The sequence below is a fragment of the Arachis ipaensis genome, chromosome B4 (assembly GCF_059453495.1).
Source record: "Arachis ipaensis isolate K30076 ecotype BB chromosome B4, ASM5945349v1, whole genome shotgun sequence".
NCBI classification, from domain to species: domain Eukaryota; kingdom Viridiplantae; phylum Streptophyta; class Magnoliopsida; order Fabales; family Fabaceae; genus Arachis; species Arachis ipaensis.
In genome coordinates, this window is record NC_142439.1 from 97,274,799 (window position 1) to 97,289,929 (window position 15,131).

Here is a 15,131-nt window from a genome sequence, read left to right on the forward strand (position 1 = left end):
TTTTAAACCAAACTCGTCTGATGGTCAAATTCAATTAATCGTGTTGAACCGGCCAATGTGTTGCCGTTCTCCCATGCTTTTAACAATAAGATTGCGTTTGTTTACAAAGACAGGACACTGAGACAGGAACAGAGACACAAAATCGTATTTGACAGGAGAGATATGGACAAAGACAATGTTTCAGAGACACTGAATTAGTGTATTTTGTGTCCATCGTGACAAGAAGGATACGGTGACACTAACAAGAGATACAACTTATTTTTTATTTTTTTTTATTATTCTTGTTATTTTTTTATAATTATATTTTTTATTATTATATTTTTCATTTCAAATTTTTTGAATGAAAAAAATAAAAATAAATTATATTTTTATAATTTGTTCTAATTTATTATTAAACAAAATACAAAAATATAAAATTTTGTATCAGTGTCTTAACTTATCTTATTCTCAGTTTTATCTTGTTCTCAGAAACAAATGTAGTCTAATAGTCCAACAGGAAAGAAAATTATTATTACCAAACTCTTTTATTAACCGATAAGATCCTAGGATTTCTCTAAGAGGGAGGAATCCGAGGTTGCAACAGCATCGTTTACAATAATACGAAATTCTAATAAAAACAATTGAACAACAACACGTCAACACCACCACGGAAGAAACTCAATACATTCCTCAACAAACTCCAACATTCATTTCAACCCGCTCTCTAGTATCAACTCTATTTTGCTGAGGCAAGAAGGCTTTCATAGCGACCTTTGAAGAATGCCAAAATTGGGTCTCTAGGAGGCAAACACTCTTTGATAGTTGGTTGACTGAGAAATTCTTGACTCCATTTGTAGAGTTTGGGAAACTTCTCATTAGTGAACAGTTGAAGACCTGCAATTTCTTGAATCAGAGGCACCCAAAACGCAATGTATACAGCGGCAATGTCCACAAGGCCAAATTCCTCTCCTCCAAAGAACTTGCCTTTAAGCTCATCTTCAAGAAACTGAAGAGCCTCGTGTGTTTCTTTAACGTTCTTCTCACGCTCTTCCTCGTTAACGGTGAAAACAGATTTCCATGCAGCACCGAACACCTGGATTTGCACAAATTAAATTAATGGTTAAAAAATAACATAATTACGGATGAACGGAGTTTATTTATACTTTATGAGTTTAATTCATGGATAATGTAAAACATTTTTACGTCATTTTTAAATGTAAAGAAAATTAAAGTACTATTTATGATGAGAATTAAAATTATTTACCTTGTCATCTATGAACTTGGCCCAGAAACGTGCCAGGGCTCTCTGGTAAGGATCAGTGGGCAAAATGGATTTGCCCTTCCAAGCTTCATCGATGTACTCAACAATCACAAGGGACTCATTTATGGGCCTCTCATTGTGAACAAGCACTGGCACCTTCTTGTGAATTGGGTTGTATTTTAGGAGTTCTTCACTCTTGTTCTGCAAATCTTGTGTTACAAATTTGTATTCAACTCCCTTCAATTTTAGAGCAATCTGAACCCTGCAAACAAACGGGCTTCCCACAACCCCCAAGAGCTTCACATCATCCTGAGCCATATTGGTTAGAAGCAAAATGCAATTCAAATCTGGTTGCACTTAGAGAGAAATAAGAGATGTACTTAGATTTTGGTATATGATTGGTGATTCCTATGATAGACTTGTGTGGGCATTTATAGAACCAAGAAGCCTGATTTTCAACCTACCACGTTGCTCATTAACACTGACTTTTATGGTCGACAATGGTTGACTAGGAAAGAATAAAAAACTATAACTATAAGAGATTTTAATTAATATTTTTGTTTTAACAAATTTTAATTATTAAATTTTATTTTATAAATAAATTAATTTTTATATCAGATTATTTTTTTATTAATATATTGATGTAAGAATTTTAAATTTTTTTAAAGATTTCTATGACTTTATTTAATAATAATAAAGAATAACTTATCTAAATTTTTAACATAATTTAATGTGTAATTAAAATTTATTAAAAATTAAAATATTCAATTAATTTTTTAAAAAATTAATTTAGCGTATTACTCAAAATGTAAATATAAAGAAATAAACTCTAAATAAGACGAAAATCAAAGACTACAGTTATAGTACGGCATTTTGTATTAATTAAAAATAAATGCGAATGAATGGGACGGAGTGGCGTGAGACATGACGAATGCACGAGAAGAATCCAGAACAAAAAGAAAATAATTTAATTACTTTTTATATTTTAATGTTTAAATTAAATCTTTATATTAGATAAAGTTTTTTAGTTAAATATTTACTATTTTTTATAAAATAAATATAATAATCTTTTTTTTTGAAACAAAGGAAGCTCAACACATTAAAGTGGAGCAAATAAAAGAAAGAAGAAGACACATAACCAGCTACCAACAAATAAACCAACCCCTACTATCCCCAGTACTCTCATCCTCCCCCAGGATCACCACCACTCCATTCCGTGTAGCTCATCAACGTCCTTGTGTGTATGACCTCCAGGCTTGCTCTTGCATTCTTGAAGATTCGTGCATTCCGTTCCAACCAGATGTTCCAAATCACTGCAAAGAACACTGACATCCACATCTTCTTCCCCTGTTGTCTATTATGCATTCCATGCCAACTTTCAAACTTTCAAACATTTCTTTAACAGTTCCGGGAATCACCCACTCCCTTCCTAGTAACCTCAGCCACTTGCACCACACCTGCCATGTTACCTCACACCTAAGGAATAAATGCTCAACAGATTCTAATTCCTTGGTACACAGTACACACATACTATCCCCCAGAATGTTGACTCCTAGTTTAGTCAGCCGCTCCTTGGTGTTAACTCTACCCACTAGCACAAACCACCCAAAGAGCTCAATTCTCGGAGGGACGAAACCTTTCCAAATGGAACTTGTGAAGCTATAACTCGTTATCTCAGCTGATAATGTCTCCGCTTGTATAGCCTGGATCACAGAACTAGTAGAGAAAATACCTTTATTTTCAAACTTCCACACCACATTGTCCTCCCTACCTGATGACAACCTCACTGGCCTTAACCTCTCATGCAATTGATTGACAAGCTCCAGCTCCCATTGGAACAGTGCCCTCCTCCATTGAAAATTCCAAATCCAATCAAGCCCATCCCAAAAACCACACTCCCCGATGACAAGTCCTTGCTGACTGGAAATAGAGTAGAGTCTCGGATGACTTCCTTTCAGAGTACCACCTTGAACCCAGTTATCTTCCCAAAATCGAGTCTGCATACCATTGCCTACTTCCATTGCCAGTCCACTTACCACTTTATCACGAATCCGCGGTTCTTTTATATTCAGCTGACATATGTCCTTCCAAGGGCCACCCTTTACTGGTAAAGGCTGAGTTGCTAACATGACATCCGGGTTCAACTTATTACACGAACACACAATCTTCTTCCACAGCGGGCAATCCTCCTTTGAAAACCTCCACCACCACTTAAACAGAAGCGCTGTGTTTCTCAGCACTGCATCACCAACCCCCAATCCCCCAACCTTTTTTGGAGCCTGAACTATCTCCCACTTTACCATAGGTATACCATAGTTCCCGTTCTCCCTGCACCACATAAAGTTCCGTTGTAAAGCAATCAGCTTGTCCGCTACCGCCTTCGGCATCTTGTATAGACTAAGGTAGTAGATGGGGAGACTATTCAGCACCGATTTGATAAGGACCAGCTTACCTGATTTATTCAAAACCTTGGCTTTCCACAAACTCAGCTTCTGTTCCACCTTATCAATGATTGGTTTCCAAGTCTTCACCAAGCGCGGATTCGCACCTAGAGAAACTCCCAAGTATCTAACCGGTAGAGAAGCTTGTTGGCATCCCAGCAGTCCACATGCCTGATCAATCCATCCTTGCTCACAGTTCACCGATATCATATTCGATTTATCAAAGTTAATGCTCAGCCCAGACATCAACTCAAAGCACCGTAACAGTCTCTTATAGTTTACAATTGTTTCAGTCTCCGGCGGGCAGAATAAAATAGTGTCATCTGCAAATTGTAGGTGTGACAGTTCAATAAGATCTCCTCCTACCAGCAGTGGAGCAATGCGGCCATTCCTCACAGCCTCCCCCAACATCCTATGCAACACATCTACAACTAATACGAATAGCAATGGAGAAAGTGGGTCCCCTTGTCTTAGTCCCCTCTCCATCTTGAATGGCTTGGAAGGTGCCCCGTTTACCAAGACTGCCATGGTGGCCGTAGTAACACACTCCTTCACCCAGCTCCTCCATTTTTGGCCGAAGCCCATTTTCTGTAGCACAATGTCAACAAAATCCCATCTCACTCTGTCATAGGCCTTCTGAAAATCCAGTTTGATAATGACTGCTGACTTTTTCCGAGTCTTCAGCCAATGAACCGTCTCGCAGGCTATGAGTGCACCATCATGAATTTTCCTTCCCTTTACAAACGCAGTCTGAGTCTCTCCAACCAGTCCCGACATCACAGATCGCATCCTGTGCACCAACACTTTCGAAATCACTTTGTACACACACCCCACCATACTAATCGGCCTAAAATCCTTCACCTCCTTTGCACCTTCAAACTTTGGAGCTAGTGTCACCCACGTTACATTGACATCCTTTGGCAATTTCGCACTTTGAAAGAACCCCATTACCGCAGCAGTGAATTCCGGCCCAATGTCATCCCAGCATTTCTTTATGAAGTTCATGTTAAACCCATCACTCCCTGGGGCCTTGGAAGATTCGCAGTCCCACACAGCCTCCTTAATTTCCTCATCCGTCGGCATCACTTCTAAAGCTTCAGCCTCATCCCTATGGATACACTTTACTAACCCATCTCTGATTCCAATCCTCGGAACATATTCCTGTCGATATAAATCCTTGTAGAACCCTCTAATCGCACCTTTTATTCTCGCCTGATTCCGCACAAGTCTTCCATGTAACATCAGAGCATCAATCCTGTTATTCCGTCTTCTGGCCGAAGCAATGTTATGAAAGTATCTGGTATTCCTATCCATGTTTGCAGCATGCTTAGACCGAGACATCTGTTTCCAGTGCATTTCCTTTCTAATATACCATTTTGAACAAAAGCTCACAAGCGCCTTCCTTCTAGCCTCCGTTGTACCATCATAAACTCCATCACTGACTGAATTGTCCAGCTTGGTGAGCTCCTCCTCAAACCTCATGAGTCTCTTATCCATGTCCCGGAAGTTATCCTTGTGCCATTGCCGCAGTTGTATTGCTAGAGCCCTCAGCTTGCACGGGAACTGCGTTTCTCCGAGGCTTCGCCACTCATCCTTCACCATTCTCAGAAATCCCTCATGCGTAAACCAGGCGTCTAAACTTCTGAATGGTCTAGGGGGCCCCGTTACTCTTGTTAGTTCCATGATCACTGGGCAGTGATCAGACAATCCCCTTGGGCCACCCTTAATCCTAATATCCGGAAACACCTCAGTCCATTCAACATTAACCATCACCCTATCAATCCGACTACAGGAACGCCCCCTAAACCATGTATACTTCCTATCAGTAAGAGGCAAATCTATCAACTGCATGTCTCGCACCCATTCCTTAAATTCCTCCGATGACGCCATCAAGCTAGTAGCTCCTTTACGATCCTCTACATGTAAAATTTCATTAAAGTCTCCGAGAAAACAGAAAGGAATCTGACACAACCCCGCCACATAGCTCAGTTCCTCCCACACCCCCCTCTTTGCCTCCCTCCCATGCGCCCCGTACACCAAACAGAAAGCACATCGGAAGTTGGTCTTTGTTAAAACGCCTTCAACACACAGCCACCTCTCACCTTTATACCTTTGATCTACTTGAAACACTCCTTCATCCCAAATTAATAGCAGACCCCCCGCCATTCCTGCAGATTCCACAAACTCCCAACCAGCAGTACTAGATCCCCAAAGCCTTGCAACCTCATATTTAGTAATCACTTCTTTTTTTGTTTCAAGCAATCCCAACATGTTCAAATTATATTTATTTTTCAAAGATTTCAGCATGCTTAATTTACCGTCCCCCCTCCACCCCCTAATATTCCAACAGCTCACAATCATTTAAATAAAGATTTGCTCACCTTATTTTTATTTTTTGGTCGACTCCTTCTCGCCTTTTCCTTTTGCTTCGCCAGTTTTCTCTTAGCTGCTATTTCTTCATTTTGTGCTTGCAAAATCGCCATAATATCTTCTTCCTCATCGCATAAAACCGCTCCTGATTCCACAGCCAATGCCCAGGTTGCTTGATTCTCCTGGCGCTGCTCTTCCTGTGTCCCCTCGCCTTCTAAATGGCTAACTGTGCCCAGCCTAGCCCCTGCTCCTGCCCCCCGGGCATTGCCACAGGCAGCCACCTCCGGGACGTCCCTCACTGCGTTTCCCTGTGCTCCCGAGGTACCATCCTTCCCCATTAGGCAGCTCAATCCCGCTTGGGATCCCTCATCGTGCAAGCCAACCTCACTTATCCCATCCTGCGCCCCTTGCTCCTGCCGGTGGACTGCCGCCCTGATTCCCGTCCCCTTCTGCGCAACCCTTCCCCCATCAAGCTCAACTCCCACCCCATCGATCAGTCCTCCGCCCCCCACCATCTCCTCTAGTTCCGGGTTCTTATCCACCGACGGATCCCCGAGTTTAAGCGGAAACCCTCTCGCCTCAGGATCCTTCTCCGCTGGTGAGCACCCCAGCCCTCGCAAACCTTCCATCGGCGCCGCTTCAAACAGCTCCCGTGGATCCCTCCGGATCCTCAGGCCGCCCGACCCGTCGTGGCCTCCAATGGAAAGAAAACCATACGCCGTTTCAGTTAGGAGGCCATCCTGGCCCAGCCCAACAACAGGCTCCCTCTCAATACTCATGTCCCTTACGGTCAGCCTCCCCCCTCCGTTCTTAGTTGGTGTTGGGCCAATTGAATGCGAGCCCATACTGTTACAATACTCCAACCGTGTCCCAGCTTGGTCCCAATCCGGATGGGCCTCTTTAGTCATACCAAATGGATCAGCCCACTTTGCATGAACTCCTCCTACCCCTCCCCATACTTGCGTGACTGTATTCTCCGACTCCCCCTCATGAACTATCTCACATCCCTTCAAACCCGCTACTTCACCGTCCTTGGTACTAGCTGAATCCGGTACAACCGTATCCTTTTTGAATTTCAAAAAGGCAACGTCCACATCATTCAATAACACATCAGAGATTACTATTCTGTCCTCACCGTGCTCAGCCTCCGTAGGCCTACCAGTAACCAGTTCTGCCGCCGGGTCCCAACTACCCTCCCCCTTCTTCATGGCCGTGCCAGCGGTGCCAGAAACTTCATTCTCCGCATAGACACTTCTGCTTCTCCCCATGCTGACCGCACCGCCCTCCTGTGGTTCTACCTCCTTCACAAAGATCTCAAACACCGTCTTCCCAACAACAATTTGCATCCATTCTCGGATTACATCGAATACCCCCGTCTCAACTTGAATCCTCCCTGCTTCAAACGATGCTCCTTCCCCCGTCATTACATCACACTGGACCACGTTGCCCCACTGCCCTCCTATTCTCTTGAACGTTTCCGGCGCCCATGCATGTAAAGGAATTCCGTAGCACTCCAGCCACGCTCGTCGAGTAATACACCATTCCGATTCCTCCCAACGCGAGATCCTATGGAATACTTGCAACAAATTATCCATCTTGAATGTAAACACTCCCTCCGCATGCTGCACAGTATCAAATATTACCAGCACTTTGCACGGCCCGATCTCCCTAACATCCACAATGTTGGGCAGATTTTTAGACACCACCGTCTTCACTGATCTGAGGTCCACTGGGTGTAACGTGTGCCCCACTAAACTCCTCGCCAACCATTCCATATTTGCTTCGACTACCGGCACATCAATTCTTTTCATAGGTCCACTCCCCTCTGTGGCATTCTTATGGTCTCGCACTGGCTGTTCCTTCATAGCTTTGGCCGCAGCCACCCCATTCCCCTGATAAGAATCCACTGCTTCACCGCCAATGGGACTTGTTATTTCCTTCCGCACTGTGCCACCCATCTGAAACTGTCTTCGATACTTAGCTTCCCCGACGGTAATTACCTTCCCCCGTAATCTCCACTGGTTCATTTCTGCAATCGCCTTGAGAGCGCCCCCTTTTGTCGTGTACCGAACAAAGGCAAATAAATAGATCACACCACTCTTTCGTTTCCGGCCAAGATATATGTCGTTAATTCTTCCCGTCCAACAAAATAAGTGATACAGCTCCCTCCTTGAGATATCAGCCGGTAGATTATCCACAAACACAGAGAATGAATCATTTTCCAAACGATGATATGCCTCCCGATTCCAAATTCTAGGATCCTTTGGTGTTAACTGTACTCCTCTCGTACTACCCCTGGAGTACTCACCTCTCACAGCCCCTCTGCCTCCCATTTCAGTTATTGGCTATCAGCTAGGGTTTCCATAAGAATACTTAATTTGGTTCGTATAAATATAATAATCTTAAATTCTTTTTGTGATCAAATTTCAAATGTAATGAACCATGAATTTGGAGCTGAGCAAAGAAAACTAGAAATGATCAGAATTACTTGATTTAAACCATTTCAATTTTATATTTTGGAAAAAAATGTATCTAAAAATTAATATCTAGTATAAAAATATAAATAGTCTAATATAAAAATTTAATTATAAATTCTGAAATTGTAAAAACTAAATTATAAATTTAATGAAATTAAACTAACAAAATAATTAAAAAACAAAAAGTTATCTTCTCTTCTTTTACAAAATTGTCTATATTTAATACTCCTATATCTTAGGAATAATTACAACTATTAATTTAATATTCGACATACATCTTAATTATGTTGCAAAACGTGTAATTGTGTAAATATTTCTCAAAAGTTTTAGAGCACAGTAATTTTCTTATTGAATACTCCAACTCCGTCAAAAAGATTATTATTATTATTATTATTATTATTATTATTCTCAAAAGGATTATTCTGTTCTATTCAATAACTTTCCACGCGGAAGGACCAGAAGTGATGCAAGGGATTACATCAGCAACGGGTTGTAATGGAGATGAACTGTAGCTTTTTTATTTTGGTTTGGTGTTTTCTCTTGTATCATTCCTTGTTTAGACTTTAGACTTGGAAGGTGGAAGGGGTAAATACTTTTTTCGTCCAGTAGATATGGGGTCAAAATTAAAATCGTCCCCAATCTTTTTTTCTTATTAAAATTATCCTTAACGTTACAAAACGTTATAAAATCGTCATTTTTACAAAAAATAATAATACTTTGATAATTTTACCTTTAAAACAAATAATATTAAAAAAATAAGAAAAACCCCACCCCACCCCACTCCCAGCCTCTTCGGTCTCTCTTCCCCCTTCCCCCCCCCAACAAAATTTTACCTTCCTCCTACTTTCAGATCTAACCAAACTCTCTGGCCCCTGACCCTCCTTTCCAAGTTTTAACTTCCTTCTTCCTCATTCTTTCGGATCGTCAGTGAGGGGGTCTTCCATGAGGGGATCATTGGTGGTAGGAGATCCGGTGACGCCGCCGCCTCCGATGGCAGGGAAGAAGGCGGCGCCGGTGGCGGAGGAGGATGATGCAAGCAGCAAGTATGGGGAGATGATGGAGATGAAGATGGTGGTGTGGCATAAGGACTTGAAGGAGATCGTAGAAGCCATTAAAGAGAGATTTGACAAAGGGGGTGGCTCTGCTTGACGGTGACGGTGGTGGATCTCAGTGGCGGCGGCGGCGTTTCTCGGCGGCAGAGGCGCGGCGGTGGCTAAGCACGGGTTTCCCCTCTCTCTCCTCTGCTCCCGAGCTCTCTCTCTCTCATCAGATCTCGCTTGCTCTCTTTCTCCTCTGGCTCTCTCTTCCTCCAGCGACCACCACGGCCACGGCGCACTCAACGACGGCAGCAGTTCGGCGATGGCCTAACAACGATGACGACGAATCCCTTGCAGCAACAGACGCAATAGTGAACAGCTCCTCCTCTCATTCGCGCTCTCTCCTCTCCATTTCGGGCTCGATAACGGTGGCAGGAGCCTCCTCCTCTTCGCGGTGCTCGGCTTCGGTGTTCGATATGCTGAGATTTAAGAACATGAACATCCTTTTTTTTAATTCTTTTTAATTTCTGTGGTTGTTGATTTTGGATTTGAAGTGCAATTGATGATTGTTGAACTGTTGTCAAATTTAAATTTGTTAGTGATTTATTTTGCTGAATTTGTTATTGTTCAATTTGCTGGATTTGTTGTTGTTGCTGATGAAGAAGAGAAAAAGAATTGTTGTCCCTGCTAGTAAGTCATCTGGAAGAGCCTCTAAGGATTCACACCCCTCAATTTTCAGGCTGTGAAGGTTGGATGATAAGGCCTTCAATTGTGGTACCAAATGAAGATTGGAATATCAACTTGTGGGGTGATTGGAATATCAGCTTTACCAAATGAAGATTGTGTGTCCTTTTTCTGTTTAGTTTTGGGAATAATATCAGCTTCAACTTGATGACTATGCATGCTAGAGAAAGCTTCTGTTGTATGTGAAGATAATAATGAATCAAGCGGCAATCTGCTTCCTTTGGACTTAGTTTCCTCAATCTCACTTGAAGAGTCAAGAGTGACAGTGTCCTTAAAACTTGAAAAGTCAGAGTAGGATATTGAGGTTGTTTCACGTGATCCTTGTGAATATTTGAGAAAGGATGGATCTGAATGGGTTCTAACAAAACTAGAACTGCTTTTAGACTTTCCCTCATTAGAATAATCGTAATTGGGTAATCTCATATCTATTATATCATCCAAGAGCTTTCTTAAAAACTCCATCTCATCTTTCTCTTGCTTTTCCAAATCAGACATTCTCTCACAGAATTTGTGCTCTTCTTGATATCCCATTTGAGACCTCTGTTCCTGTTTCTGCACCTTCCTCTTTATTTTCTTTGATTTTCTCCCCCATGATGAGGAACCTCTTGATCTAGCACTATCTTCCATCTCCAACGAGGTAACAAGTCCTTTATGCTTTGCTGCAAACAAAAGTGGAAGTGGGAACCATAATATAAAAGACCCAAATGGCCAAATTTAAAGGTATAAGGTTTCTTCCTATTCACCAAGATGAGGAAAAAGGGAAAATAGGTTCATCATCATCATGTCTTAAACACACATCAAAATATAAAGGCACATAGCCTAAAGTTAACTTAAAATAAAACATAAAATTACGATTAAAATTCTTATTAAGATGGCTTTGAAAATAACGATCTTTCCTTGATAATTGAAGTTCTTAAAATAAGCTACAACTTGAACAAAATGTTAAGGACAAGAATCTGAAAAATAAAAAAGGTACCTCCAAGAACAATATGGCATTCACCACATTCAAAGAGAGAATAATCAGCATGCATACGAAGGATAGTGAAACAGTGGGGGCACATCCCCAACCGCACCTTGGTTGAGTCCTCCATTGCCGAGACACACACAAAGGAACTCTAAACAAAAAGCATCACAAGATCAAACCGAAAGCTTGGCTTAAGTAAAATGCTTATTCTTTTTTAGAGTACAAACACATTTTCAGAACATTTTACCCAATCAAACTTTAGTTATAGCTTTCATTTTCATTAGCTAAGAAAAATCTAGCACCTTTATCAAAATCGGTGCGGCTTCCCTTCTCTCCCCCAAGATCCGCCGTAAAACTGCCATCGTTATTGAGCCTGAAATGGAGAGGAGAGAGCGCGAATGAGAGGAGGAGCTGTTCACTATTGCGTCTATTGCTGCAAGGAATTCGTCGTCGTCGTTGTTGGGCCATCGCCGAACTGCTTCCGCCGTTGAGTGCGTCGTGGCCGTGGTGGTCGCTGGAGGAAGAGAGAGCCAGAGGAGAAAAAGAGCAAGTGAGATCTGAGGAGAGAGAGAGAGCTCGGGAGCAGAGGAGAGAGAGGGGAAACCCGTGCTCAGCCACCGCCGCGCCTCTGCCGCCGAGAAACGCCGCCGCCGCCATTGAGATCCACCACCGTCACCGTCGAGCAGAGCCACCCCCCTCTTTCTCTCCCCCCGTTTCTCTCTCTATATCCCTTTCTTTCCTTTTTTTATTTATTTTATATTTATTTTATTTTATAATTATATTTATTTTATTTTATAATTTTTTTAATGAGATGGGTAGTTTGGTAATAAAAAAATAAAATTGGTAAAAAGGTTGATTTTAAAGCGTATTTGAACGTTGAGGATGATTTTAATAACGAAAAAAGGTCGGGGACGATTTTGATTTTGACCCCAGACCTTAGGGACGAAAAAAATACTTATCCCAAGGCAGAATATCACAATGAGATGTTTCCACACTTGTTTCATTATCTTATTTTTTTTAAATATTATTTCTACACTAAAATATCTATTAAAATTTATTATTATATATTTGTGTATAAATATATATAATTTAATTAATTTTAAATATTTATTTTATATTTTAATATATATTTTATATTGATAATCAATTTTAAGAATAAATAATCCTAATAAATCAATAGCACTAAAAAATTACGTAGATCACCCAAAGGAAATTACGTTACGTGCATATTCTTAAAGGAACTTTCTATATAAATCGAATGAGGCATTGTCGATTTAGCATCTTTGGTAGTATGATTCGTTCGTAATAGACAACGACGAAGATTTGGAAGTTCATTTCCATTGTCATTGGCAATTCTCAGAGGTGAGGACCTCTGAGCTATTGGCCAAGCCTGTGGATGTGGTCTCTAGTTCAGGAGGTTCTAACCGCAGTCCTTAGCCTTCAGTCATGGCAACCTGCTCTAGTTTGAGGCTTGTTGGTGCCTTTTCATCTCTGCCTGTGATGGAGCCTGAGGCAGTTTTCGTTGCCTCCCCGTTCTTTACTGCTGATCTAAACCGTACTCGTGACGGAGAAGTGGGTGACACTGGACCTGTCGGTAATGTTGCGATTGCGTTGCATGGCATTCCTAATGTGGTTTTGGAATCCCGACAGAGTGGAGCACTGGATGGTGTGGAAGATGTATTTCAGGATGAGGATGATGATGATGTGGTGCCCGTCACGATTACCGATGATAGTGATAATGAGCTAGCGAGGAGTACTCCAGCTGGGGGTAGTGAAGCGGCTAGTTCAGAAACTCCACAGTACCCCCCGTACTTTTTAACTTTGGACTTGGATGCCATGAGACAGCAGGGGGAACCTATTGTACCTGTCAGATTTGGGGCCAGAGACACACAGGATACAGGAGGACTAGTTGAGTTCCAAGTTGGTCAGCAGTTTCTGGATAAAGAGGAGGTCGTGCTGAGCATGAATACATACAGCATCCGACGTGGGGTTGAGTATAAAGTGTTGGAATCTGATTACCGCAAGTACCATAGGAAGTGTAAGGAATTCGGCAATGGGTGCACATGGTTGATTCGTATGTCTATGCTAGCGCAGAGATATTTGGGAGGTAAAACGGTACAATGGACCGCATACTTGTCTGGCCACTTGCATATCCAGTGATCACAGGAGGCTTGATTACCATGTGATATCGGCTTTCATACTGCCTATGATTAGAGTCGATGCTGTCGTGTGGAACAAGGTACTGTAGAATGCGACAGAGGCCCATTTTGGTTTTAGACTGACTTATAGGAGGGTTTGGATGGCTAAGCCGAAGGCCGTGGCTCAGATTTACGGAGACTGGGAAGAGTCATATAATGAATTGCCGCGATAGGTGCTAGGTGTACAGATGACGATGTCGGGTAGTGTTGCAGTATTGAGAACTAGCCCTATGCGATTGGGTGGTCAAGTCGATGAGGAGCAAGCTTATTTTCACTGGCTTTTTTGGACATTCCCACCGTGTCTCTAGGCCTTTTGACATTGCAAGTCTCTGGTCAGTGTTAATGGGACCCATTTGTACGAAAAATACGGTGGAACACTAGTAGTTGCGATTGCTCAGGACAACAATTCCAATATAATTCCTGTCGCATTCGCACCTGTGGAGGGTGAGAATGCAGAGTCATGGTCGTTCTTCTTATCCCACCATCGACAGCACATAACACCTCAACCGAGTATTTTAGTCATTTCAGATAGGTGCAACGGGATCAAGGCTGCACTAGAGACTCTTGATAGCGGTTGACTTCTGCCTACTGCATACAGGGCATTTTTTATCCGACACGTGGCAGCGAACTTTGCCCTCAGTTTTAAGGGCAAGGATGCTAGGAGGTTTCTAGTGAATGCTGCTTATGCGAAGACTAAGGACGAGTTCGACTACTGGTTTGACATCCTCCGCTCTGAAGACCCGGCCATGTGTGACTGGGCCAACCGGATTGACTCTGTGTAGTGGACTCAACATTGCGATGAAGGTAGGAGGTTCGGTCATATGACCACGAACATCTCTGAGTGTTTTAGCTCGATCCTAAAGGGTGTAAGAAACCTTCCGGTGTGTTTGTCGGTCTAGTCCACATACGGTAGATTAGCAGAGCTTTTTGTTCGAAAAGAAAGAGAGGAAGAGGCACAGTTGAGAACAGGGCATCGGTTTAGTCAGCATTTGCTGAAGGCAATTCAGGCTAATCTAAAAGCCTCAAGGTGTTTGATAGTGACTTTGTACGACAGGGACCATTCGGAGTTCACTGTGGCTGAGACCATGGTGCACGAAATTGTGATGTCAATGTTCACATTACTCTCTTACAATTTCGCACAACTAACTAGCAAGTGCACTGGGTCGTCCAAGTAATACCTTACGTGAGTAAGGGTCGATCCCACGGAGATTGTTGGCCTGAAGCAAGCTATGGTTATCTCGTAACTCTTAGTCAGGATATAATATCAATAATAATTCTTAATTTGAGTTGTGAAAAGTAAGAAGGGCAGAACACAAATTATACTTGTATGCAATGATGGAGAATATGTTGGAGTTTTGGAGATGCTTTATCTTCTGAAATTCTGCTTTCCTCTGTTTCTGATTCACGCACGCACGTCCTCCTATGGCAAGCTGTGTGTTGGTAGATCACCGTTGTCAATGGCTACCATCCATCCTTCCAGTGAAAAGGGTCCAGGTGCGCTGTCACCGCACGGCTAATCATCTGCAGGTTCTCGATCGTACCGGAATAGGATTTACTATCCTTTTGCATCTGTCACTACGCCCAGCACTCGTGAGTTTGAAGCTTGTCATAGTCATTCAATCCCTGAATCCTACTCGGAATACCACAGACAAGGTTTAGA

General features: G+C 42.2%; 2 protein-coding genes across 2 annotated transcripts; one reads left to right on the plus strand and one right to left on the minus strand.

Moving 5' to 3' along the window:
- Positions 1-505: 505 nt before the first annotated feature.
- LOC107639455 (putative glutathione S-transferase) lies at positions 506-1,728 on the minus strand. Its single transcript, XM_016342954.3, has 2 exons — positions 1,244-1,728; positions 506-1,072 (listed from the first exon to the last, which is right to left on the minus strand). The coding sequence occupies exons 1-2, from the start codon at positions 1,556-1,558 to the stop codon at positions 716-718; spliced, it is 672 nt and encodes a 223-aa protein (XP_016198440.1). The 5' UTR covers positions 1,559-1,728; the 3' UTR covers positions 506-715.
- A 10,991-nt stretch (positions 1,729-12,719) lies between these two features.
- LOC148568488 (uncharacterized) lies at positions 12,720-14,253 on the plus strand. The gene is made up of 4 exons (XM_088484711.1): positions 12,720-13,380; positions 13,488-13,512; positions 13,809-13,934; positions 14,070-14,253. Exons 1-4 carry the CDS (start codon positions 12,720-12,722, stop codon positions 14,251-14,253), a joined length of 996 nt encoding a protein of 331 aa, XP_088340837.1.
- The last annotated feature ends 878 nt before the right edge of the window (positions 14,254-15,131 follow it).

Excerpts from the sequence above, each read along its gene's own strand:
- LOC107639455 (XM_016342954.3), bottom strand. The coding sequence starts at position 1,558 with ATGGCTCAGGATGATGTGAAGCTCTTGGGGGTTGTGGGAAGCCCGTTT. Across the intron at positions 1,073-1,243 it reads CCAAGTTCATAGATGACAAG|GTGTTCGGTGCTGCATGGAA; the intron begins GTAAATAATTTT and ends GTGCAAATCCAG.
- LOC148568488 (XM_088484711.1), top strand. The coding sequence starts at position 12,720 with ATGGCAACCTGCTCTAGTTTGAGGCTTGTTGGTGCCTTTTCATCTCTG. Across the intron at positions 13,513-13,808 it reads ATGCTGTCGTGTGGAACAAG|TGTTAATGGGACCCATTTGT; the intron begins GTACTGTAGAAT and ends GTCTCTGGTCAG. Across the intron at positions 13,935-14,069 it reads GGTGAGAATGCAGAGTCATG|GGCATTTTTTATCCGACACG; the intron begins GTCGTTCTTCTT and ends TACTGCATACAG.